At 56.7% G+C, this 25,087-nt stretch overlaps 8 protein-coding genes across 8 annotated transcripts; 6 read left to right on the forward strand and 2 right to left on the reverse strand.

The window, feature by feature from the left end:
- Positions 1-126: 126 nt before the first annotated feature.
- On the forward strand, positions 127-2,007 carry N657DRAFT_576578 (uncharacterized protein; the record flags this gene model as incomplete). The annotated part of the gene is made up of 3 exons (XM_062789190.1): positions 127-244; positions 337-1,502; positions 1,564-2,007. 3 exons carry the CDS (start codon positions 127-129, stop codon positions 2,005-2,007), a joined length of 1,728 nt encoding a protein of 575 aa, XP_062645584.1.
- A 334-nt stretch (positions 2,008-2,341) lies between these two features.
- Positions 2,342-3,429, forward strand: N657DRAFT_98288 (uncharacterized protein). Its single transcript, XM_062797621.1, has 3 exons — positions 2,342-2,860; positions 2,924-3,256; positions 3,315-3,429. Exons 1-3 carry the CDS (start codon positions 2,653-2,655, stop codon positions 3,338-3,340), a joined length of 567 nt encoding a protein of 188 aa, XP_062645585.1. The 5' UTR covers positions 2,342-2,652; the 3' UTR covers positions 3,341-3,429.
- Positions 3,430-6,219: 2,790 nt separating this feature from the next.
- On the forward strand, positions 6,220-7,945 carry N657DRAFT_98270 (uncharacterized protein). The gene is made up of 3 exons (XM_062797620.1): positions 6,220-6,537; positions 6,608-7,325; positions 7,397-7,945. Exons 1-3 carry the CDS (start codon positions 6,449-6,451, stop codon positions 7,760-7,762), a joined length of 1,173 nt encoding a protein of 390 aa, XP_062645586.1. The 5' UTR covers positions 6,220-6,448; the 3' UTR covers positions 7,763-7,945.
- A 1,275-nt stretch (positions 7,946-9,220) lies between these two features.
- On the forward strand, positions 9,221-13,420 carry N657DRAFT_635301 (uncharacterized protein; the record flags this gene model as incomplete). The annotated part of the gene is made up of 3 exons (XM_062791335.1): positions 9,221-9,793; positions 9,829-13,173; positions 13,244-13,420. 3 exons carry the CDS (start codon positions 9,221-9,223, stop codon positions 13,418-13,420), a joined length of 4,095 nt encoding a protein of 1,364 aa, XP_062645587.1.
- A 906-nt stretch (positions 13,421-14,326) lies between these two features.
- N657DRAFT_635302 (uncharacterized protein) lies at positions 14,327-14,992 on the forward strand (the record flags this gene model as incomplete). The annotated part of the gene is made up of 3 exons (XM_062791336.1): positions 14,327-14,503; positions 14,578-14,798; positions 14,905-14,992. 3 exons carry the CDS (start codon positions 14,327-14,329, stop codon positions 14,990-14,992), a joined length of 486 nt encoding a protein of 161 aa, XP_062645588.1.
- Positions 14,993-16,206: 1,214 nt separating this feature from the next.
- N657DRAFT_682324 (uncharacterized protein) lies at positions 16,207-20,148 on the reverse strand (the record flags this gene model as incomplete). The annotated part of the gene is made up of 3 exons (XM_062796470.1): positions 16,207-16,648; positions 16,711-17,108; positions 18,349-20,148. 3 exons carry the CDS (start codon positions 20,146-20,148, stop codon positions 16,207-16,209), a joined length of 2,640 nt encoding a protein of 879 aa, XP_062645589.1.
- A 1,071-nt stretch (positions 20,149-21,219) lies between these two features.
- Positions 21,220-23,017, reverse strand: N657DRAFT_657363 (uncharacterized protein; the record flags this gene model as incomplete). The annotated part of the gene is made up of 2 exons (XM_062794804.1): positions 21,220-22,784; positions 22,840-23,017. 2 exons carry the CDS (start codon positions 23,015-23,017, stop codon positions 21,220-21,222), a joined length of 1,743 nt encoding a protein of 580 aa, XP_062645590.1.
- A 127-nt stretch (positions 23,018-23,144) lies between these two features.
- N657DRAFT_98387 (uncharacterized protein) lies at positions 23,145-23,813 on the forward strand. The gene has a single exon (XM_062797622.1). The coding sequence runs from the start codon at positions 23,273-23,275 to the stop codon at positions 23,726-23,728; it is 456 nt and encodes a 151-aa protein (XP_062645591.1). The 5' UTR covers positions 23,145-23,272; the 3' UTR covers positions 23,729-23,813.
- The last annotated feature ends 1,274 nt before the right edge of the window (positions 23,814-25,087 follow it).

Genomic DNA, 25,087 nt, shown 5'->3' on the forward strand with positions numbered 1-25,087 from the left:
TAGTTTCGGGGTGAGCGGTTAACAAATCTCCGTCGTTCAGGGGACCGTTCTAGAAGACTGTAGCTTTAGATAACGTGAGACGAATTACTCGGCCTGCAACCGACTCGCGGTTGCGGAGCGGTCAAGATGCCTGTTCTAGCGACGACCAACTTTAACATTATCCTCAGCGTGCTGGGGGGATGGGTTTCGTTGTTCGGCTTAGTGTCTTACCTCTGCAAGGAGAGCTTTTACCTCTCAGAGGCCCGTAAGTCCGATTCATAACCCAACCCCCTTCTCACCCTTCCCTCGCCAACCCCCCGGGAAAACGGGAACATGACTGACTGTGGTCTCCGCTAGTCATATCCCTCCTTGCTGGCGTGGCCCTCTCGCCCCACGCCGCCAATCTCATCCGCCCGCTCGACTACGCCCTCGGCTCTGAGGAGAACGTCAACGCCGTCACGCTCGCCTTTTCGCGGCTCGTGCTGGGCGTCCAGCTCGTCCTGGCCGGCGTGCAACTGCCGAGCCGCTACCTCAAGAAGCAGTGGGAGCCCCTGAGCATCCTCATCGGCCCCATCATGGCAGCCATGTGGCTGGCGACCAGCCTGCTGGTCTGGGCGCTCGTCCCGGGCATCAGCCTGCTGCATGCCCTCGCCATCGGGGCGTGCGTCACGCCCACCGACCCCGTTCTCTCGGCCGTCATCGTCAAGGGCAAGTTCGCCGACCACAACGTGCCCAAGGACCTGCAGCAGATTATCATCGCCGAGTCAGGCGCCAACGACGGGCTGGGGTATCCATTTCTATTCTTCGCGCTGTACCTGATCAAGTACATTGGGGACGGCGGCGTTGCGGAGCAGGGTGGCGCGAGGGTCGCCATGGGCCTGTGGTTTGGCGAGACGTGGGGTTACACTATTTTGCTGAGCGTCGCCTACGGCGCGGTGGTCGGCTGGGTTGCCAAGGAGCTGCTCCACTGGGCCGAGGAGCGCAAGTTTGTCGACCGCGAGAGCTTCCTCGTTTTTGCCATCTCGCTCGCGCTGTTTATTGTCGGAACGTGCGGCATGATTGGCAGCGACGATGTGCTGGCCTGCTTCGTGGCCGGCAATGTCTTCACCTGGGACGACTGGTTTCGGCTCGAGACGCTCGACGACTCGCTGCAGCCGACCATCGACATGCTGCTGAACGTGTCAATCTTCATGTGGTACGGCGCCGTTTGTCCTTGGGAGTTGTTTTCGCATAGCGAGGTGGTACCGCTGGGCCGGCTAGTTCCCCTCGGGATCTTGGTGTTGCTGTTCCGGCGTCTGCCGTGGGTGTTTGCGATCCATAAGTTCATACCGCAGATCGAGGAGGTGCGGCAGGCCATTTTTGTTGGCTTCTTCGGCCCTGTGGGCGTGTCGGCCATTTTCTACCTCTACGTCACGTTGGAGTTCCTACACACTCTAGATGTAGACGGCGAGCATAGGGATGATGTCAAGAACTTGCCCGAGACCGTCGTGGTGGTGGTTTGGTTCATTGCTATCTGCAGTATTGTGAGTGGTATCAACCTTCTAGCCTCTATGACGATAGTTGACTGAAGATGGGGCTTTGCAGGTTGTTCACGGTCTGAGCATCCCGCTCGGCAAATTGGGTTACTATCTCCCCAGAACCCTGTCCCGCAGCGTCGCATCGCCCGATGGCGACGGACCTGAGACCATATCTCCTTTCACAATCGGTAGCAGAGTGACTACGATTGCCATTCGTCGGCGGTCCGGTGGTCAGTCGGGAAAAGAAGCCAGCCCCGTGTCTGGACGCGCCGTGTTCAAAATCGGTGGCTCCATCATTCCCAGAAGGCGGGAGGCGCCCAGCAGCGAGCTCCCTGACCAGCGCGAAGTAGTGGATGCCAGCAGAAGCTCGTCGGCCAGCGCCGTGGAAGCGGTGCAAGGCTTGTCGGCTCAGAATTCGGTGCTGCCCCCTGGACGGACGATTCGGTTCCCTGATGAGTCACGGTTACCTAGTGGCCAGTCGGCAAGAGTTGCCGGCTCTTCTGAGCCATGACAAAGCCAACGACCCGCGTTGAATGTCCTATCACAGCCAAGTGCTCTGCTATCGTGAGGGGAACTGAGATGTGTGGGAGGTCGGTGTTCAGTGCTCAAGAGAGGCGTCAGCCCCTGACATAGCTCAACCTCCAACCTTGAGGGGTTCTCGTCTTCCTGCCCCGAGCGCACGCCCAATGAGACTTAACAATTCTATCGCGCTGAAATATCGGTTGGCGCGGCAGGGACTGATACTACCTTCAGCTCCAAGTATGTCAGCTCCTATCTCACCGAGAAATCTGTACCCTTGCTGCTAGCCACTATTTGTTGGCTCTTCCACACACCTCGTTAGTTCTTTTGGAAGTTGAGGGGTTCAGCTTGCTGCAAAGTATCCCCTCCGCACCAACTTTATCCCAGCACGTTCTGCATGCTCTATAGGTAGGACGGGATCGAAGGGGAGGGTAGCAAGGGTGGGTGTGCATGAAGCTTGGGGAAGCTGTGATGATTGGACACCAAGAGCCGCCAATATCACAACGGGTGCTCCTCAACCCGAACCTTGAGTCGGCGAGGCTCTGCGCAACATCAATCCAAACCTGGGCACCTTTCGTCGGTTGGCAGCATTCGCCAGCCAGCCTGATGTGCATAAGCTGATGACGAACCCCGTTCGATGGCAAGGCACGGAACACGACTTGAATCACTTCACATGCTTCATCCTCAAGACCATTCTCCGCATAGCAAAAAGTTCTCAAGTTGTCTAACCATGACAATGTCCCGAGGAGTCAGCGACCATCAGAAAGATGCTGGCAGTAGGCGGGTCGAACTGGGCAGTATGGAAGGGGACGAACCCTTTCCTTGGCTCAGCGCTGACGACCGAGGTACGTTTTGGCATCGGTGTGACTTGTGCCTGCATCCAACAAACTTCCACTGACGGCATGAAGGAGCGGAATATGTCAGTTACTCTGAGTTCACCGACCTGCCTGCATGTTCTTTCGACTTTGGGGATCAAGGCTATGCCGCATCTTCGAACAATGGAGGCAACCTGCTCCAGATGACAGCCCGTTCAGATAAGCACGGAATCGTGTTTGCACGCGGTGACTTTGAGTACTCCCTGTATCTGTCTCTCGCCCGCGGACAAAGAATCAGTGGAGGGAAGTCAGCTTTTGGCCTGCAAGTTGCTGAGCCTGAGAGGTCGGCCAGCTCATGTGAAGAGGTAAGTAATCCTCATTTTGAGTCAAAAGTATGCCCAATGTTCCTCACCTACCTCACTCAAGGCATGTAAGCGTCATTGGGCTTGCTATCTCAGGCAGCTACTCTGACAATTGCCAATAGCCTCGGTACCATTACGCCCTTGCTAGCATTATTGAGCGTGGCTGTTACGGCTACCGCTGGCCATACAACGAGTTTTGCCTCCATGTCGACAAGGCCACCGAATCAGCCGGGTATACTGGAGCTTGCCGCTTCACATCTCGCGTCTGCGAAACGAGTCATCCAAGGTCGGAGGAAACAGGAACTTGTTCCATCCTATCATTCGTTATGAAAGGGGTGGTTCATCAACTCCTCCTGCTTGATCCTCCGCGGAAGCCCAGCAACAGTCCTGAGCTAGTTTTGACGTTAGAGAGTCCCATGAGACTGCAGTCATTTGACCGTCTCAACCATCACAATTCCGGTAACAAAGGGGACGAAGGCAAAGAAGTTGAGCTATTCTCGTGCGATGAATACGGAGATAAATTGAACAGAAGACATGGCGAACCGGAAGAAGACGACGTTGTTGCTCGTTTCATGGCAGTGATTCCCTGCAAGGCTTGCGAGCAACATCGCCAGGGACACGACAATGTCGAAGGCAGCGAGCGCGGCTCGAAGCCCCAGCGCGCGTTCAAGCAACCGTGTGCTGCTTGCTCCAGGGTCCATTGGCAAGCAAAGCTTGCTGAACTTGTCTCTGACAAAACACACAAAGACTCGGAACAGCCTTGGGCATGGCAGGATTTGAAATTGCAAAAAATGAAAGTCGACAAGATGGATCACATCTCTAAGGATAAGGACAACGTAACCTCGCTGCCGAGGTACCGGGCTTACCTGCCGTCAACCGGTGCTGATTCAGGCGGCGCACGCGTCTTTCTGGCTTCTTTCTGCCTTTTCGAGGAATCAGACGAAGGTCTGACAGACAGATCTGCCAATTTGCCACCGAGAACGCGCGTCAAGGCCCCGTCGGCCTTCGAGAAAACGCCCTCATGTCGAGAGATCTCAGCGTTTGTTGGCATTGGTCCATCGTCCGAGCCGGGAGCGGGAACCGCGGCTATGTGGGAAGCCATCTTCAACGCGAGGCAGGATAACATGGAATGCATCTCACAGCTACCCGAGGTCCGTATTGTCGGCCGTTGCTTGGAGAAGATTTTGGGCGTCGACGTGGTCCCACTCCCTTCCCCTTACTCAGCGCTCGTTAGCAACATGTTCCTCAAGGCCAAGGTTGACCTGAAATCTCTGTTGTGAGTTGGCAACCGCTTCCCCCTTTCCTGGCCACAATGGGCTGACATCGATTGGCATAGTTGGAAGATGAGATTCTTGGTCAAAGTTGATCGGCTTTTGTCGAGAATCATCGAAGAAGCCGATACTCAGCCACGACATTCGGGCGAGAAAGCTGGCAACCAGACACCACCCGCACCAAGCGCGGGTCCAAAGCGAGAGCCAAGTTCTCAGTCGTTAACCGCTGCAAATATATCGACCGCCAAGAGAACCGTTAACAGAATCCGGGAGGTCATTGGTTCGGTCACTTCTTATCTTGTGAAAGCCTGCCTCATGTCAACACAGTCAGCACTCGCGCTTCTTCCGAAACTCCCTGATATCGGAGACGCGAACTATCACTACGACGCGGTGAATTGTCTTTACCTCATGATCACTGTCTGGTATGTTGTCAAGCACTATCCTGAAGTTCAGTGGGACTGGAAGTGGCAGGATGTCTCGGAGAACAAGAGCATTCTCAGCACACACTTGGCGACTCAGACTGGACGAGGCGATCACCTCTTGTGGGGTCCAGACGCATCCATGAGAGTTAAGCACTCCATGCTCAAGTGGCTCCACAATGAATCCGTTCTTTCTCTGCAGGACGAGTCGAAGGCAGGCATCCTCAAGACAGTGAGCGCTGCCGAAGTCGAGCGCTCACGGTACACTGCCAGAACAGAGCTTGCGAAGAGAATCTCTTCGACCGACCCTTACAGGGCGGATGACGAGATTGTCGACAGACTGGTCTTCCTTGCGGAAGAGCTGTGCACAGAAGGTCGGTTCCAGAAGCATGCTGCCAGACTTGTGAACCGCATCACGAAGCGGATACAAGACCGCAAGTTCACCCAGATCATCAAGCCGAGCCACCCCACTCTTGCCAAAGAGGGAGCTACTGATGGTCCGTGGGAAATCCATGCGCTTTGCCATCATAGTCGCCTGGTGGTGGCGCGTCGGAATATGCCGTGCATTCTCAACAACGCTGCGCGTGCAGATAGCGAGGAAGAAGTCGAACACTTTAGAAAGAAACTATATCCTTTCTTGACCACCGAGGCCTCCCTTACCCCTTGCTGGGAACGAAACACTTTGTCTGCTCGGCGCGGCTTCTTGCGGTCAGAGGCGACGGCCATACTTGCATCGACAATTGTGGATATATTCAGCAATGATCTTGACTATTTCCGTCTCAACCCCCCTGACGAGCCAGCGGCGGCCTTAACAGGCCCAAGTTCACGTGGACCAGATGCCCCTGACACAGCCGAGGACAAAGGAGCGAGGCCCTCCCCTACGGGACATGGCCAGGAGTTCGATGCTCGTGGCGAGTCTCAAAGGGAGTCCAGGTTCCGCCACCCAAGCCTCAAAAGCCGTGTGAGATACAATGGCGAGTTGGTAAGCACCGAAGCCCTTTTAGCACAGCAGATCGAGACGCAAGAGCAACTAGCCAGTGCCAGAGGCCTTGGAAGACGGATCGACTACCTCAGGTTCCGGCCGCCACGGAAATACCACCCAGATGAGTTCTTCCACTCTTTGGACGACACGCCCTATTTGTATACGGCCGACCGGATTGATGCCAAAGGCAAGAAGGTGCCTCAAGCCATCCAGGAAGCCCTATGCGACACTGTCCCGCGACCCCAACGCTGCCCGCTACGGGACCCTCGGATTCAGAATGGAGTACGGCAACAACAAGAACCGAACCTGGCTTCCTCCATCTCGTCCCTCCAAAACTCGGTGACTCGAAAAATGCACGATGTCAAACATTCTAGTAGTGAGCAAGACACTGACATAGACGCCCGCACGAGACAACTCCTCCAAGACATCCTTCAAGTTGGTTCGGACAACCCGGCGGTTGCACTGCACGACCTGGCCGTCATCGACATAGAGACGCCGGATTCCACAACAGCTCTGGCGCCCCAGATCAAGTTCGGTGCGAATACGGTCAAGAAGATCAGTGACAGCGTAGGTTCAGACACAAGATGGGCACCATCGAGGCCATGTACCATGGTCGCTTGCTAACAACGCCGTTCTTACAGCTAATCGATCAAGAGGTTCGCCATCGACTGCTGTAGGTCACTTTCCGATACAAATACGTACCGTTTCAGTACTGTCAGAAACTAACGGCTGTCCCTAATCAGCTTTGTCCGCGCCTCGTACAAGATTCCAGCTCCGGGCCTTCTCAAGCTGCTGCTTTATGTCCTCCATCCGGAGATGATCGAGGGTTTCAAGAACCACGTAATGAAGGTGTCCAGGTTCGGACGACCGAATGCGACTGATGGGGTTGTAGCCCACATCACATTGCGAAGCTGGTCGCGCAGCACTGCAGCTCTGCCGCCCCATCACCACATGGAAGAAGACAAGATCGAATTCCCGGAACAACTGAAAGGGACCCTTGACCGGGTTCGGAAAAAGGAGGAACCAAGGCTCATGGGAGAAGAAAAGATAAAACGCACAAACGAGCATGTTAAAATTGAGCGAGACGCAGTGGCAATACAGGATGAAAGCTGTCTGGGGGGCGCGAACGCGACCGCCGTCAATAGGGGCTCAGGAAAAGGGAACGACGGAGAAAAGGATCTTCCCATTTTTGAGCTCAAAGTCTCGTCGGTTGGCATTTCGACAAACGAGTTTGGCGATTTCAGCAAATGTTCTGTCATTACCGACCTGGTAGACGAAACCGACTTGATTGAGCTCGGCGACACAATACAGGACATCTGGGACAGCTTCATACATCAACCACAAACCGGGAGGTTTCTCGTGTTCGCTGTCATTCTGGGTTGTCTGTGCGAAAGAATGGCCCGCGAATACCGCCAGCTCATCAAGGAGTTCTTCGAGGAAATGAACCTGGATAGGATGTTTGTGAGTCTGCCAATGAAGAGCCTCTGGGAACGACGGTCCATTCGATAGCCAGATTTGACCTTGTGACGCAGTCGTCCACCTATCTTGAAGACAGGTCGGAAACTCTGCGAAAGCGCAATGGGGATGCTGAACTGCGACTGAGTCTTTGGAGCCTCGAGGCCCTCTACAAAATGAGCAACACCATGGCCACGTCGGTACGGACCATCGAGTTAGCAATAGCGGACGTGAACAGGGAGATTCAGGAGGTAAGGTTACTATCAGCCCGCTCAATCAAATGGGCTGCTCTCGATCTCGGCACTGCTGACACCCGTTTTTGGTTCAGGGGCCCGACAAGCGAAGCGAGGAGCTGGACGACATGTGCCGCACGCACCTGGAGCAGCTCGAACGGAACTTCTCGGACCTGTCGGCCCTCCAGATCAGAATGGAACGGCAGGTAGAGTTGAATATGCGGTATTCCAGTGCGGTAAGCGACAACACATGCTAGGGGCCTTGGGGCAGATCGGCAATGCCTCTCTCCGTTGGACCCCAGAGGCCGGCCAGAAGCTGAGATTTCTCGCAGCTTTCCGCCATCCTTGCCCTGCGCGTCAGCCAAGACTCATACCGGCAGAACAAAACGATCCAGAAACTCACATACCTCACCATCGGGTGCCTGCCAATAGGCCTGTCAGCGGTGAGGGAACATCCATTGGCCTGTCTTGTTCATCGGTGCTGAGACGCTAATCGACCTGAAAGGCACTGTTTGCGGTTCCAGAGGAACAGCAGGTTCTCGCCAACGCGCTGGGCGTGAAGTGGTTCGTGGCGAGTGTTTTTTTCTTTCTCGTCGTCTTGTTCGTCATCGCGTCCTTCCTTGGTGGCATCTTGAAGCTCTTCCAGCACCTGTGGGACACGCTGGCGGCCGGGGTTAAGTGGCTTGTCGGTCTGTTCAAATGGAACCGCCGGGCGTCAATGTCTTCACCTGCGTGAGACGCATACAGCCCGGCCCTCAATCATGGCTGTGATGAAAGTGACATGTTCAATCCAGTATATGGTCAATCCTCTGGGAATTGCAGATCGGGAAGGCGGTGCGTATACTCCGTAGAATGTGTCAAATGCATAAGCGTGCTTCTTACATCTTGGAAATGCATACTTTGTGCGACCCCAACATTCAACTTGGCGAGTTCTCAACGAGATGCACGATCCAATTCCATGCATGCCGTAAGCACTCAACCAATCCATGGTTCTTGCGGCTACATCGGTAGCAAGGGAGAAAGGCCTTCACTATGTCTAGTTATTGACAGGTCTTGAATGAGAGTTGGGTCACTGGCTGTGGTGCGGCATACTTCGATCTGATTAAACGTCAGAGGTGAATGTACTGGCATTCACGGATACCTTGCTGCCGACTGAGAGTGCTCCGGATTAAACTAGCGACAAGGTCAAATACTTATTCGTGCAGTTATGACGAAATTTCAAGAGCTGAAGTTGAGATGAACTGCCAGCGCTTTGGTGGATTCACGTTATGGCGCCCTAATCCCCGATAATTGCATAAGACAGGGGCATTCATGGCTGCGCCTCGGCCATCTCGCTCGTCCTGTCGTTTGCGTCGTGGCACCTGCTTGGGAACGTTGAGTTTTGACGTGAGCGAGATTGCTGCTCTCTAATTTCTCTGCTCGGGGAGACAGAAACCGCGCTTCTCGTTCATCTTTGCTCAGCGCTTGCCTACTTCGGCGCTTTCTCTGCCATTTATTCATACTATCCATTTGACCTGCGCCAGTTGCCAACCGATTCCCAGTAATCGAGCCCCAATCTCCTTTTCTCTCCCTATCATCTTCGTCCCCATCGCCGCTGCCTGCGACTCAACGAACCTGCATCACACCATCCGTCGCTCTGATCAGCAGTCGGCCACTTCGACAGACGAAATGGCCGACCAAGCAGTATGCGACTTCGAATTTGAAATGGCGAATTTCATTGACGAGTCGCGGTTTACCAACGAGTTTATGGATTCCGACGAAGGGAGCCCGCTTCCTGACCTCCACCATACCGATGATACAAGTCCGCGTTCTCACCGCCCACACAGCTCTGGCGCTATGGCACACGCCCCGCAAGACTGTGGCTCTCCCTCAGAAGCCCTAGGCCTTGCAAGCAGCAGCTCACGGTCCATGGACGGGCCACAAGGGTCGACATTCGACTCCACATCCTCCAAGGCGACGTCCACGACGGCATTTACCCGGATGACGGCGGGAGACTCGCGGATGGATATCGGCACTAGTGGAAAGAGCAGTTGGGATATAATGTCAGATTCGTTGCGAGCGCCAGCCCCCAATGGTCTCCCGATGATGGACCGACCATTCCAATACCCTGATGGCCCTGCCTCGACACAGTCACGCGTGCAGAGTCCCACGGACACCTCAAGCCCGTTTGGTTCTGCCCTTACCACTCTTTCACCAGAGGCAACCATGGCATCACCGCCGCCTTGTGACGACAGTTTCTTAGTGAGTCGCCCGCACCACCGGCCGCTTGTTGCAAGCTAACCAGGCGGAAGCCGTTCACCTTTAACCTGCCCGGAATACAGTCGAACTCGGCAAACGAAGCGTCGTCCCTGTGCCTGCGACCTTCCCAACCAGCAGCGCCCCCGAACTACGAGTTCCACGGACCACAGGAGAAAGGAAATGTATCCACTGGCCTATCCGGCTTTTTGAATGCCATTTACCCAAACACAGGCCAGTTCGGCGCAGGAGGACCGTTCTTCCCAAGTAATGCACATATGCCCGTGCAACCTCCGGTCGAGCATAATCAGTACGGTCCCGGGCCATACACATTAGAAGTGGGCGCTAGCAGCACCAAATCCCGAGTCGAGACCCAAATCTCGGTCAAGTGGAGGCTTTCGCAGCTTCCACCGGGTGTCACCAAGGTCCATCTTCCAAAACATACCATAAGCAAACCAAAGTTTTGGACCAAACCGCCTCCGCAGCCGTCTCCCGATATGCTGGAGCTGCACGCCATGCTAGTTTGCACGAGTGCCATGCAGGTTCAGCAGCAGAGGGCGGCGGCTCTGCAACGAGCTCAGAAACTGGCAGGCCTACGGGACAAGGAAGGGAGCGGAGAAACTGAGGAGGAGCATGAGGAGCTCAAGACGCAGGAGGGAGGCGAGGTTCGAATTTGCGAGAACTGCATTGGCAGGGAGCGGAAACGGGCCGGGCGCAAAAAGTCGAAGCATCCGCAAGATGAGGAGGCCTGGCGAAGGGATGAAGCCCGGCGAGTGATTGTCTTCAACACGCACGAGGTCAAGGAATGGGCACTGCAGAACCATCCCGAAACTGGATCGCGAAGAGCATGGCAAATAGAGGCTCCCATGAGGATTGCCTGTTACTGCCGGCATCATGCCGAGAAGCAAGGATTCCAAATCATCTTCACCCTGACCAACCATCTCGGCCAACTGATCGCCCAGACGCTGTCGGAATCCATCATGATCACCGACGATCACAAGACAACCAGCCCCAACCCTGTTATCAAGCCAGTTCCTGGAGTGCCAGTCGCCATGCTGAGCCCGCGGGAAGAAATGACCGCGCAGGGCATTCCGAGGCCTGGAACTTCATTAGAGTCTTCCCCCAGCCTGGACCTGCAAGCTGCGAGACGCAGTTCGTTGGGCGCAATACCCGCCGCAGCAGTGCCGGCCGAAGAACTTCAACCAGCCCTCGGCGCTCAGCACCTCTCCCGCCCAGCGTCGCCATCGTTCCCTAGTGGACCAGCTAAACGGCGAAGGGGAAACCACTCGATGACCAAGATTCCCAATGATTTGGCCATGACACCGCTCGATACCTCGTTTTTGTCTGCACCACGAATGCCGAAACCTGCTGCGAATACCGCAGTGACGACGCCGGCCACGTCCTTTTCGCCGACCCCTCCCCCATCGTTTCCGCCTTCTGCCGGATTTCAAGTATTTGGCGCGCCTGAGCCATCGGCGAACTTCTTTGAAAGCGACCCACAGCCGAGTGGCAACAGTGGCCAGCTGCTTTCGCCGAACCCTAGCAGGACTCCCAGCCTGGCAAATCTGGCCATGTCCATGTCCATGTTTAGTATGCCTTCGTCAGCTCGGCAGATCCCTGCCGCCCACCCAGCTGGCCCGCGACCCGCGTCGAATGCTGCGGCGGGCCAAGGGAGGAGTCAACAGACCCCGACACAAAGGGCCATCTTCAAGGTCATCCCCGGCGAAGGACCTGTCGCCGGCGGTGTCGAGGTCACGCTGATGGGCCAAGGATTCGACGCTGGGATGCAGGTTATGTTTGGCGACAAGCAGGCTCCAGGGACCATGTACTGGTCGTCAGAGTCTCTTGTGTGCCTGCTGCCCCCATCCGAGACGGCGGGCATGGTGCCCGTCACTATCAAGGGCCAGAACCTCGCCCCTCAGTGGTTCCGATACGTGGATGACAGCGAGCAACAGCTTCTACGGACTGCCCTCATGATTCTCGGAAATAAAATGACGGGTGGCTATGAGGACCCGGCCGAGTTTGCCCGCCGGATTATCAAGGAGTCATCTAGCGGCTATCCTTCACCTGGAGCCGACATGTCAGGCACTGAGGGCTCCTCCAACCGTGGCAGGGAGAATTTCGAGGGCCACCTTCTCAAGTTGATGGAACTGATGGACCTCGCCAACAGCGCACGGAAGCCACGGCTCAACCTTAGGAGGAGGGTAACCGGACAGACCATGTTACATCTGGCCTGTAAGATGGGCCTGCACCGCTTCGTAGCCGGTCTCCTAGCCCGAGGAGCCAATCCGGATCCACGCGACAACGGCGGTTACACAGCGTTACACATGGCATCGATGAGCAACCACACTGAAATTGTCCGGCTATTGATTGCCCATGGAGCAGATCCGACACTGCGGAGCTTGTCAGGTCTGACAGCTGCCGACGTCGCCAAGTCCAAAGAGGTTGTACGTATAATTCACCGCTTCGAGCAGCACAGAAGATCGCAAAGCGAGAGCTCTTCGCATAGTCGCATCAACAGCGTCGCGAGCCTCAAGTCCTTACGGGAGCATTCGTCGGTCGCTCAAGAGGTCACCGACAGTTCAAGCGACGACCCAGGACCTGAACCAGATAGCTCCGAAGAGTACTCTGAAGCATATTCTTCGGACCTTTCGGAGGAAGCCGGAGCAGGCGATCAGACTGAGCTTCTTGTACGGCGTCGCAAGAGCGCTGTCAATACTCCTGCCCGGGCGAGGAGCCCGTCTCGTCCTCGTCGACGAGGGACCGATGCCACAGGCGCGCTCATGGCGGCCATCAAGGACCAAGTCGCCGCGCAGTTCCAGCAGCTCCAACAGAGGATGGGCCCGCACCTGCAGAATCTGCCACAACTCCCTCAGCTTCCCCAACTGCCCCAGCTACCGCAGTTTCCCCAGTTCGCGCAACTCCCCAACTTCCCACAGATGCCCAACATGCCCCCTTTACCGGACGCCTGGCAATACATCTCGTCGTTTTCCAACAAGGCCGCAACTCCTCCTCCCGCGTACGACGAACTCTTCCCCGAGCAGCAGCCAGGCGCCAACGACCTAGACACGAAACTATCGTCCGCCGCCCGAGCGGCCGCCGACGCTGCGGCGGACGCCAAGTGCGCGGCGCTTTTTGACCATGACCAAGCCCAGGCGAGTTTGGCCTCGATAACAAGCGGCGGAACTGCCGTGGTCAAGACCGCGAGCGCTAGTACCACTTTGGAGGAGGAAAACTGTGACGAGTCGGAGGGCCAGGAGATTCCCGCGCTCTTGCAAATCGGACGCAAAGATGCTATTACCCAGGAGCAGCAGCAGACGTTCCGGCGGGCGCACGCGCAGAAGATGAAGAAGTTGAGCTGGGATCGGAATTTGTTCTTTATCTGGGTATGTCTTTTCCGCTGGTTCTGTTTGGGTATTTCGTTCGGGGATTGGTTTTGCTAACAGCTGCTGCCAGATTCCGCTGCTCATTCTCATGGTCGGTGCCATGGTCTACCACGGCATGCCGGGCTTCGTTACGGTGGCCCGCACACCGGCTCCCAAGGCGCAGGTCGAGGTGCCTGCGGCTGTCCGCCCCGGGGTGCAGCCTACGGCTGCTGATGCTCCGGAGGGGGTAACTGCGGTACCGGTGTAGGCTGTTTCTGTTCTGATGTTTTCGGCTGCTAATACGTGGGGGGACGGGAGCACCATATCCGGTTTTGTTTTTTTTTGCGATGGGTTTAGGGCATCTTGGTCGAGAAGTGGCCCAATCTGTGGGAGCCTCGGCGCGTGGATCAAGGGGATCACCTACCTACCTTCCGTACTTCGGTTTTGGATGGCATTGTTGTCAGAGAACATCTGATTATGGAATACGCAGGATTATCGGAGCAGGGCTAGACAAGAGGAGATCGTCCATGTGCATTATGTAGCGTCCTGTTTTGTCGATTATGGGTATTTTTTCCTTTCGCATATGGGTTGATAGACAGCGTCGGCTGGTGATTGAGGTAAAGAACATGGGTAAACAGCTGCACCTTTGACCACGGGGGTGTCGTGGGTAGCCCGTAAATTCAGGGAGCCTTAGCGACAGCGGAGGTCTGCAAATAGCCCGGCCTTGAGGCTATGCTCCTGGGCATTCGAAGACGCTTAACGTGTGCTGTATTCTTCGGAAGGCGCAATACGAGGGCAACGCCTTGGTTTTCCTTTTCAGGGTCCCGGCACAAAGCGACTCTGACGGAGGAGTCGCGGACTTGGCATTACTTAGCCCTCTGCAAGCTTTTCCCAATTCGATCTTGTTTGATCCTCTTTGAGGCTTGACGGTGACCATCAGGATCATACTGCGCGTCAAAGTACGAGATGTGAGTTAGCAGTGCGACAACATGAAAAAAATAAAGTGACGTAGGCACATCTCCCTCGCTCAGCCGAGCACTTCCTCCTTTGTTCTTTATCTTTCGGCCATTTCCTTGAGTTCCATGTCGTCGCCGCGTCGTCCGAGTTGATACACAGACCATTCGATCGCTTACTGTTTCCTGGACCACCGACTGTTTTTTTTTCCTTCTAAACGATGGGTATGCGAGGATTGACCGCCGTCGGCGTGCCGCCGCAGCCTCACTGGCTCCTGTACATCAAGGTGGCCGTCCTGGTCCTCGCCGTCATTGTCATTGCGCTCGCCGCCTGGGCCATGTCCCTCTATAACGGCGGGTATCCTGGCGGCTTTGCTGGCGGTATGGATCACTTCATCGTGAGTTTCCTCAATACTTTGGCCCCTTCTTTGGCTTGCTGTGATTGGGATCTGGTCTGACATGACCCTTCCAGGCCATCCTGAGTTTTGCCGTCTATGGCAGCGCGATCGGGCTGGAATTCGCGGCGCCCCGGTTCTTCTACCGCATCGTCTATCTCGTTGGCTACGGCCTCACCGTCATCTTTTGGCTTGCCGCCTGGGCGTGGTCCGCGAGCTCTGCCTCGGCCTGGATCAGTTGGAGCGCCCAGATCGGCGGTGCGCTCGCTGGCTGCGCTGCGCTTGGTGCTGTGGCCTGGTAAGCAGAACAGAGCCCCTTTTGCTGCTGCCACGACACGGCCACCCGCGCTCTACTTTCCCAGTGATGATGAAATGGCGGGCTGACAGGACTTCTCTTCTCTTAGGATATTGACAATGGTGCACCTCGCCCGCTTCATCCGGGCTTGCACTGCAGATACGGTCAGCTCTGGTCAGGCTCCTTCCGGTGCTTGATGAGGCCACTCCGCCCCTGCATGCGGTTCAGGTGGTATACACTTGCGAGTATATGTATATATGGTGGCATGAATGTATGATGAAAGCTAGACGGAACCTCATAGAACTAGACGCTTACATGATGATGTTTTGACGGAGTTTTGGTCACCTGCTTCAATGAATGCTCTATGGAACCAGGGAATTAACCTGAAAGTCACTGGCTGTACTGTAGTGGAGAGATCGAAGGACCAAGCACTCCGTACCCGCAAACCCATCGTTGATGTCAACTCATTCAGGGATAAAGGGGATGCCCTTCCATAAGCTCCTCGACAGCTGGCTTCAAAAGGTTCGCAGTAATACCATTGAAGCCCTTTCAGCACATTCTATGCTGCAACCCATGCATATACGCATCCCTTCAGGGACCGGGAGCTGAGCTGGAAATGTTATGTATAGCTGTCTACAGTGATCCCGCTACTTTGATTGGTCGATCCCTTTTTTTCGTTGCTTACTTGTAAATAATGGGCTTGGTGTTTATGCTCAAGCCTGGGAATAAGTCAACAACATGGATGTGGAGGATCTTGAAGCACGTTTTGGACTAAATAATGTCAAACCATCCATGCCGCTCAAAGCTCGGTTTCATCAACCTGTCCCACGAGTCAGAGGTCATAAGCATCTCCTCGCACGACACCATTCACAGTGCCTTACAAGCACCGGCCATCCATCGTCATGGCTGGACCCGTTGATAGACTCGCTGAACTTGGATCGAGTGACAGACAGCAACAGCTCGGATAAAAGGCTTAGCCCGGGGAGCATCAACAAGTGGTTGATGTAGAAGGTCTGCATCTCCAAACTTCACCGACCACTCTTAGTAGCCTAACGGTCAACGGCGGTGGTCACTCCGCTGGCCGGCCGGTTCACTGTGCCGCCGCCACTCCTGCCTTCCTCGCATGCCACGCCCGTATTTCGTACTGCATCCTCTGATCGTCAGTCAACGCTTCCCACCTCGTCAGCACCTCCCCGAAGCTCAGCCCGTCATCACCCGCAACGAGCTCGTCGCGAAACACCTCGAACGCTGGGAGGGAAGGAACGGGTTGGATGGGATACACCCGCAGCCGGCTTCTGCCCCGCTCGCATCCTTAGAGGTGAGCCTCCTCTCAAAAATTGACCCAGGCCTCGCGGCGTCTCGCCTCGGCCCGTGCACGGTAAGTTTCCTTCCCGTCTTTGGGCAGAGCCGCTCAGCCCGGAGCAGCCTCGTACCCGGTGCCCGAGAGGCCGATGTCCTGCTGTAGAGGTGGAAACCGCCGAAAGACGGGCACGCGACGGGCCAGGCTCCCGAGCCGCCCATGTCGAATTGCGAGGGCGGCTGGACACCGGGTGCGAGAAAGCCAGGGGGGACGGGTAGGGGTTTGGAAGTGGGATACGACGGCTGAGATAGGCAGCTCGCATAGCATCGAGTATGCAGCGCATACGGGCCAGGAATTCTTCTCGGACAGAGTGTCGAGGCGGTACTGCTCTTGAACAGAGGCCAAAGCGTCGTTGAACTCACAGGCGGCCTGCTCCTGGCTGGCTTGGTCTTGTGGTGTCGCTGTAGCGGTAGAAGATGGTTGCGGTAGGCCGGAGCCAGAGAGGCCCAATTCCTTAGGCGCTCCATAAGTTATATTGAGCGTGATCCGCAGGCTTTGAAGACAGTGATGTCCCGCCCTAGGCGGCGCGATAGTAATGTGACGATGTCTCCATACCTTGGGATACCGTGAGGCGCCATACGCCTTGACGGGAAATAGTCGTCTCCAGCATAGAAGTTCTGAGAAATCAGACAAGCCTTGTCGTCGCTGATGTCAGTGTCGAACCGGCCGTGATCGTGAACGTCCTTGGCTCTGGCGAACAGTTCAGCCGGCGTGCTAAGCATGCCGTCAGTTGCGCGCTGGATGTTGGCGCGCACTACGTCGGGCGGTGGCCATGCGCAAGTCTCGTGGATCTCGTCGGTGGTCAGGATATCGGGATAGGCAAGCGCCTTGTCCGGGACGTCGCCGCGGCGGAGGAACAGCTGGCACTCCTCTTCGGTAAGCTGGCCCTGGTAATCCAGCGCCTTGTCGTAGAGGCTCAAGGATATGTTGCCGTGCGCTGCCTGTGCCGCTCGCTGTTGGTCTGAGCCTCGCGATCCATGGACGCAAAGAGAGCGGCTTCGCTACGTCGCATGATCTCGCCGCCCTCCTCGGTACTCGAGTAGACGTCGAAAGTCGGGCCAGTCCATTTCCTGATTGAGAAAGCCGGCATCGGTCTTAGGCACACCGCCCATTTCAACTTAGTGGCCAGTGGGTGGGCTGGCTTATTGTTTTGGTGAAGGGTGGCTGGCGTTGGAGATATTGTTGAGCGGTTGGGAGCGAACTCGCTGAAGCTACCGTATGCACTCACTCGATGCATACACCGCCACTCAGGCTCGGCCAGATCTCGGCCCACGTGCTCCCTATCTCTCGTAGCAGATCAGTCAATCGGGAGATCGTTAATCCCGCCGTTCTGGAGAGTTCCGCACGGCTTCCACTGTACGTCTCTATGAGGGAGAGTAGAATTTCGGAAGAACATGTCTAACATCCATTTCAATCTCATTGAGCAAGCACAACTTGAATCCTACCACGCGTCACAAAGAAGAAGGTCATCATGTATTGACAGCTATCCTCCCGTGCGTAGCGAAGTAGACGGGCACTATCGCATACATTCCAGAAGCATAACCAGCCACCCGAGCCCGTTATCATCACCTCTTGGGAGACCAACACACCCCATCAATACATTCGGTCAGCCTGACCGTAGTCCAAACAAAATCTCCAACCAACGCAGAGCATGCCTGGCTAACGACACGGGAGGAAGCTACAAAGCGCCCGAAACAAGTCGTCCCCGGACAATCTATACACATGTGTATTGGCGGCCAATCCACATACAACTCGTCTCTTGTGCAGTCCCACTGTGTGCTCCCGCCGTACCCTCCACAGAAGCCCCGGTCAGGTAGTATGTAGTGTGGTCCTTTCCGTGAGGCCTCGTCAGATCGTAAAAGCTGCGTCATCAAACCGGGTCAGGTAAAGCTGAGAGCATCCATCTAACCACACTGTTGGGTGGGGATTTCTCTGCCTACCTGATCCGGCCGCGGTGAAAGAAAAGAGAAGAGTAAAATGGACAGAGAAGAGATAAAACGAAAACACTCCAACACTCCAGCACCACACCGTCCAGTAAATCCAGTTGTGGTAACCCGCCAACCCCGCATCATTTTCCACAAGCAAAGAGTCGACGACACCCAAGCAGGAGTAAGTCAGCTTGTCAAAAACAGCCGAGTCAGGAGAGGTCCAAAAGGGAGGGGAGAGCCAGCGAGGCCATGACTATCCCCAAACAGGCAGATTCTCCACGTCCTCCTCCCCCAGCCCCGAATCCCGATTCCCGTTCTTGGCCATGCCATCCTCGATCGTCTCTCCCGGCGGCACCACCACCACAACCGCTGCCGATGCCGACGGCACCAAGTCCGCCATGGCCTCGCAAAACTCCTTTGGGATACGCGGCACAAAGGGGATCCCCTGGTTCGGGTCGGGCACGATGCTCAGCGGCTCCTGACCGTGCTCGTCGTGCTCGCGGTCGATGCTCATGACGCTGCTGCTTGTGCTGCTGCTGCGCAACCCGCCGCGCGGGTGGTGGTGCGTACTGCGGAATGCGGCTGGCGGCGGCGTGACCTTTCTAAGCTGAGTCTTTGGGTGACGTTGCTCGGTGACGATAGTGGATGTGGTGGGCTCGTCAATCACCATGGCATCTGGGTCGTCGGTAACGGCATCCGTGGTTGTTGCTGGTTCCGGAGCCCGGTGCTGTCTCCGGCCGAGGCGCAGGATGCGGCGGGGACGGTCGTCCTTGGGCTTGGTTATCTTGCCGTGGCGGGTCGACATCGTATCATCTGCCGTAGGGAGAGGCTGGTGGGCCAAAGAGGGCGTGATGCCGCTAAAGACGGAAGACGTCGGCGAGAGTGGGCCGGGCACGTTGGAGGATGTCGACGGGCGAGACCTGACGGTGCCGTAGCTGGAGTAGTGGGAGGTGCGCTTCTCCCTCACCATGGGCAGGTCCATTGACAGCCGCGAGGCCGAGTAGCGCAGCTTCTTGACGAGCTTGCGAGTGACCATCTCGGCGTCCCCGGCCAAGTCAATCGATGCACCTCGCTTAGTGCCGCGCTGCGGAGAAGGCGCAGTGTTCGACTTCCCCTGCGACGAGATTCTTGGTGGTGGAGGGGGCCGGGTCGGGGATGAAAGGGGCAGCGCTGGCCTGTGCTGCTGTTGAGCGGCCATGTGATCCGCAAACGACTTTGCACCCGGTGAGGACATGGTCCCCATATGCTCAACAAACGACCTACCTTGCTCCAGCGCCGGCCCATTCCCGCCCGTCCGCGGCGGATGTCGCCCTCCCCGAATAGCATGCGCCTCGAAGAAGCCCGACGCAACCAGGTTCTTATAGCTCTCCAGCACCTCCTCCCTGCTAGGATACCCCGCGGTTGTCGATGGCGGCGGCATTTTCGCCCGGTCCTCGGCTCCTCCCACCGGAGCCCCCTCCTTCTCCATCCTCCCCTCCCCGCCACCATTCGCCCCTCCGCTAACAACCGAGTTCACGACCCGCCCAATACTACCTGACGACTTGGACTTGCTCAGATGCAGCTTCTCCCTCACGCCATCCCAAAGCGGCGCCAAAAAGCTGCTCTTTTTCGTTACCCCGCCCCGCCGCTGCTGCTGCTGCTGTCCTTGCTGCTCCTTCGACACTTGATTGCCCATTCCTGAAGAAGAAGAACCAACCGCCCACGCCGCCGTGCTTCTAGGCCTCCTCAGATGATACCTCGCACTGCTGCCGTTATCCCGCGCCTGCTCACCAGCCCCTTCTTGTTGCTGCCCCTGCACCTCCCAAGCCCCAGTATCCTCGTCATGCCCCAAAAAACCGGGCGGCGGCGCGGCTGAGACGCGGTCGTTCATGGATCCCTCGACGAAGCGGCTTTGCCCGGTGACTGCGGTTGCGGAGTAGCAGCGCGGGGAGAGAGGCGGGCGGGATGGGACGGGGCTGCGGTGTTGTTGTTGCTCAGGGGAGACAGCGCCGCCTCCTGGCCAGGGGCGAGGGCTCATTGTTGTCTGAATCTGGAGCCGCTGTCGGAAGGAGGCTGTCGACGACATCGTTGTGGTTATTGTTGGGCGGGGGATGCGCGGATCGGGTAGGCATGTGCTGCTAGTTCCGACGGGGTTGTTTCCGCGTGTCCGGAATGTTGTAAGGCTGTAATGCGTGTCTTGTCCTTGTCTCGGGAGTGTGTCAATGTTAGGTGCCGCGCTGCTGGGAATCGACTCGGACACAAAATCGAGGTTTGGCGACTGGAGGGTTTTGTTTACTCGGTCGTTGCACCCATGCAACCAGCGCCCCCTAACCTGGACTCGTTGCCCGCAAGACCAAAACAGCAGTCTTGTCTCTTGGGCACCAACAAATTCCCGCAAGTCTGATACCCAATGGTGTAAGACCCTTCTGAAGTGAAGTGCAGCAGATGCGAGAAGGGAACCGAACGAGGGCGGATGGGTAAAGCGGTTATTGACATTGGGCCCAGTTCCGCCCCCTGTCGCTGGCCGACCGGGCAACCGCAACGGCCCCCTTGCGCCACAGGTACAGCCAATCAAGCAGACAGCTGGACACTCTTCAACTCCACCGCCCATCGCTTGAGGAGCTTGTGAAGATGATAATGGCATCCCATCGTCGTGTCGGATATAAACCTATATTCCATACCATATAGTTTCCGTACTATTCAAACAAACAGGGTTTAGGATGCCACTAAGTTCCCGCTCAGTAGAAGCGTAGTCCATCTGCTCACCCAGCCTGCTGTTATCTGTGTCTGCTACATGTTGTCACGTTTGTCTTGTCCAAGCATATCCAGCCGAGCTCAGATCCCTTCCTTTATAGATGGAACTACTATGAAGCCAAAAATGAAAAGGGAAAGGAAAACGGGAGCGACATGTCGCAGTGAAGCAAAAGGAAAAAATCCAAGGTGGGAAGAGAGAGTGTGTGTGTCCAGTGCCTCCTCCGACGGGAGTAGAGCCCATTGACCACCGCAGCCAAAGCCGACAAGCCAGGAACTGAAGGAAACTACTCCCCTCTTTCCCCCCCCAAAGGAAACGCGCTCCTCTTTTCCCCATATATACAAAAACCAACCTCGCAACCTCAAAAAGTCCGCCGCTGCAGTACCTCGCTCACATCCGACCTCTCTAGATACGCCCCAACAGTCTCGCATCCTTCGGCGTTCCGTCCGCTCTGTGGAAGTACCAGTTCATGTCCTCCATGCCGACCGCATCCTCGACCGTCGCCCTTTCGCGCGCCCCGTCCTGGAACCGCGGCTGCTCCGGCTCATGGCGGAAGCTCTGGTCGTGCGCCCGCTTGGTGCCCGCGTACTGCGTTGGCGGCGGCAGGCTCGTCGGGTGGAGCGGACCGCTCTTGGAGACACTATTACCAATACTGCTGCTGCTGTTGGTGGGGTGGATGAGAGGCGCGAGCGGCACAAGGGGTCGTGGCGCCGCGGCCAGGGCAGTCGGGCTGGGAATCGGGAGGCGGGCCGCGCTAGGGGGAGGGACTGCGTTATCGATCTGCAGAGGCGGGAGGACCTGGTGGTGGTGCTGCTGCTGCTGGTAGTGGTGCGGTTGCTGCTGAGGTGGCGGAGCCGTGTGCGACTGTTTAGGCGTCGGAGGGTGGTATGGCGGAACGTTGAGGGGTGGCAACTGTACTGGACCAGGTGCGCGGTAGTCGTGCACGCTGTCACGGCGGGTTGGTGCCGGGTTGATTGGGGCATATCCGGACTGCGAAGGCGTCCGCTCCCTGCTATGGGATTTCGGTGCGGGCGGCGGCGGTGGAGGCGGGTACGCGGACTGCAGCGAGTAGGTATTTGTCTGGGACGGAGGGTACACGGGCGAGGCAGGAACTGATGACGACTGCGCAAAAGGCTGTGGAGGGGCGGCGGGATACTGTGAGCTCGCGTTACCGCCCAAGAAGTGCAGGTGGCCGCCGGGCGGCGGGTTCTGCGGATACTGCGACGGATAGTCTGCAATCGACGGCCGGCGTTGTGGGTCGTTGGAATACGGCGTGCGCTCTGTGCTGCCGCTCATGGATCGGGACCGGTTGTAGTCGTTGCGATTATCCGGCGTGGCTGTCCGCCTCCTGCGGGCGTACTCGTCCTCGGCGTTCTCGTAGTCGCCAGCACCCTTGCCGTCACGGCGCCTCATCCTGACATCACGGCGGATGCGGACACGGCATCCTTGTTCCGCAACGACACGGCTGAGCGCTGTGCTCTCGGCCAAACCAGGGAACTTCTTGGCACTATACACAATAAATTCCTGCGACTTGATCTCCATGCGAAAGTCGAAAGAACCTCCTGTGGCAGGGTTCAGGCCGGTGATGAGCGGCTGGCTCTCGCCATCGCGCTCCTTGTCCTTGTCCTTGTCCTCCTTGGTCTCCTCGTACAGGTTGAAAGTCAACTTGTAGCGGCCCTCGTGTCTTACCGAGAGATCCGGGAACAGGAAGTAGCCCGCCTCCTGGGGTCGGTCCAGATACGCCATGCCCGAGACCGGCATGCCCGTGAGCACCGGCGGCGTGTTACTCGTCGAGGGCTGGCCACGCGCATGGGCGATAACACGAGCATGCTCCAGGGTCGCAAAGAGGAAGAAGTTGGCATTGTAGACAAAGGTGATGTCCTTGTCCTGTGCCTGCTCCCAAGTTTGACCTTCGTAGATGCGCAGCTCCACGACGGGAGGCGGGTCAACGGGGCGTCTATCGGCTGACGCTGCAAACTGTTAGTTGTCGGGCCAGAGGGGCATAAAGATACCAGCTTAGCTTACACTTGGGACCAGAACCACATGCTCTGGCACGCTCAGGCTGCTGAATGACCTTCATGCGATACCACAGCCTCCGGCCGCCCTGGGTGTCTCTCGAGGTGATGGCCGCCTCCATGGCGTGATTGGGAGTCTCGAGGGCCGGAATGGCATGAGGCGCCGCTGCGAGCAACGGAGCGCCCATTGTTGGGGATATGTTTCAACCCGTCAATTGCAATTCGTCCCAATATACCGTTTCCAAGCCACCGAAAGCACTTCTTCCACTGGCGCCGTGACGCAGCGAGTCGTTACAGCGCAGATATCCTCTGGACGCCCAACCAGCAACAATCGGCAACTCCCTCACTACTGTACCCAGACCTCCACCAGGAAGAATACACGACCCGGTTTGTGGGGGATAATCTTGCCGATGACTGACGTTTTTACCTCGGCGAGTCGATGAATGCTCGTCGATCGATCTGCTGCAACGGGGTGCAAATCGGGCGGGATTGGGGAGACAATGGTTGAATTGTATCACAATCGGATGAAGATTGTGAATGTGCGGATGGAGGACTGGCGGTTCCAGAAACCAAAGCGATGGGACACGGTCGGGATTCGATGGGTTGTTATTGGACGGGTGGGCAGCGAGTCGGTAGCGCTGGCCCTGGGTCGTTCGTCTCAGCCAGTGCACCGGGACGGTACCGCAATTCTGCCGCTGTCGGATCGAGCCCAGTTTCCCGCACTTTTGTTCTTCCACCCTCTGCACCTTGTCGTCGTCCTCAACTCGCGGCTCCTTCGCACTCAGACGATGTGGAGGTTGAGGGAGGGAAATTGTAGTAGGGTCGCAGCTCAAAAAGGGCGAGTGATGAGAGAGGACGGATACAGGGAGAGAGGACGGGTGGCCAGGGATTCGAAATGAGGGCTGGCACAATGTCACGGCGCGAGCATGGGGGAGTGACCAATCCCCCAGTCGCTGTGATCAGTCCAAGGCGAGCGCATCGTCACAACTCGGGGAATTTGCACGGTGCGCCGGGTGAGGGCTGCAGGAGGGTCGTCGCATATTGTGGGCCCAGTAAAAGCCTGGTAGGGGGCGGTTGCGGTACTGATTGGTCAAGACAGCCTCCCGGCCCAGCGGGAAGGGTTTGCCAGACAGTGAAGCTACACGGTACCGCAGTGCAGCTCTTCCTGAGTCTCCTCGCTGGGCTTGCGACTGGCCTTCCTTTCCGGGCCTGCTGCCGTGTCTCCGCCACGCAGGTGGTGTAGAGCTCAGTTTTCTATTGGCCAAGGAATAGCACGCCTCCACATTTCTCAATCCAGGGTTGAGGTTCGGCCGCTCAGGTGCACTTGCTCTTGACCAGGTCATTCCCGAATCCGAACAATAGAATGGTGCTCGAGCGTTCCCAGCCGTTGTTATATATTTCGACCGTTTTGTGGAGGTACTGTAACTCGTCAATCCTCCTGCTTCATCACTCCGGTAGGGGGATTATTGGAGTCTCTTGACGTATCTTTCATTTGTTCTTCAAATCAATGATAACAATTACGCTGCCTAGAGACTTAGCCTAGGAAACAAAGACTCCAGAGCTGTCAATAGCCACCGCTCGCGACCCGGTCCTCGGTTGGAGTGAGAACAGGGGCACATGGCTGCAAACTTTTGGTCCGATCACACGTCATGGTCCGATCACACGTCGCCAGTCACGCCCAGCCAGCCACCATTCCGTAAAAATGACCCACCAGGTCGAGGGCAGTGTCTCAGCATCTGACATGTTTTGGTGCAGACACCCGGTTCGTCTGACTTGACTCCGAAGAACGACCGTTAGGATTCCAGCGCGCTTCGACGCAGGACTTAAACACTTGGCGAACATTTGTTCTGGAAGAGCATGGCCCTCCGCTTTAGAGCCAATGCGGTATATTTATTCTAGAGGCACGGTTTGCGAGGTGCCGAGACTCTCGCTTACTAGGAGGGAAGAAAAAGAAGCGATCTCTTACTGTAGTTGCCACGAACCTGAGGGGGCAGTTCACATGCTGTATGGAGTACGGATAAAGCACCGAGAACGATTCGTTTCCCGATCGACAGTCGGCCGCCGAAACGGTGGCTCTCCTTGTCATACGGATTACTGTGTAATGTCTGGAGGCGCCTGGCTTTTGTTGGATTCAATCGAGCCCGGAAAGTATTGTCCAACGGCTACAAGAGATACCGGGCAACCTGTTCATAGATAGTTGAACTGCGGCATCCTACGCTCAGGGACGATCTTCTACGCGGGCTAATGAATGGTAACTC

Source organism: Parathielavia appendiculata (genome assembly GCF_033297405.1).
Source record: "Parathielavia appendiculata strain CBS 731.68 unplaced genomic scaffold N657scaffold_10, whole genome shotgun sequence".
Classification (NCBI taxonomy): domain Eukaryota; kingdom Fungi; phylum Ascomycota; class Sordariomycetes; order Sordariales; family Chaetomiaceae; genus Parathielavia; species Parathielavia appendiculata.

What these genes read in the sequence shown, in the direction of transcription:
- N657DRAFT_98288 (XM_062797621.1), top strand. Translation starts at nt 2,653, where the DNA reads ATGGCAAGGCACGGAACACGACTTGAATCACTTCACATGCTTCATCCT. An exon ending in GCTCAGCGCTGACGACCGAG is followed by an intron (nt 2,861 to 2,923) that starts GTACGTTTTGGC and finishes GACGGCATGAAG; the next exon opens with GAGCGGAATATGTCAGTTAC. An exon ending in CCTCACCTACCTCACTCAAG is followed by an intron (nt 3,257 to 3,314) that starts GCATGTAAGCGT and finishes AATTGCCAATAG; the next exon opens with CCTCGGTACCATTACGCCCT.
- N657DRAFT_98270 (XM_062797620.1), top strand. Translation starts at nt 6,449, where the DNA reads ATGGGCACCATCGAGGCCATGTACCATGGTCGCTTGCTAACAACGCCG. An exon ending in GAGGTTCGCCATCGACTGCT is followed by an intron (nt 6,538 to 6,607) that starts GTAGGTCACTTT and finishes GTCCCTAATCAG; the next exon opens with CTTTGTCCGCGCCTCGTACA. An exon ending in TGAACCTGGATAGGATGTTT is followed by an intron (nt 7,326 to 7,396) that starts GTGAGTCTGCCA and finishes CTTGTGACGCAG; the next exon opens with TCGTCCACCTATCTTGAAGA.
- N657DRAFT_98387 (XM_062797622.1), top strand. Translation starts at nt 23,273, where the DNA reads ATGCTCGTCGATCGATCTGCTGCAACGGGGTGCAAATCGGGCGGGATT.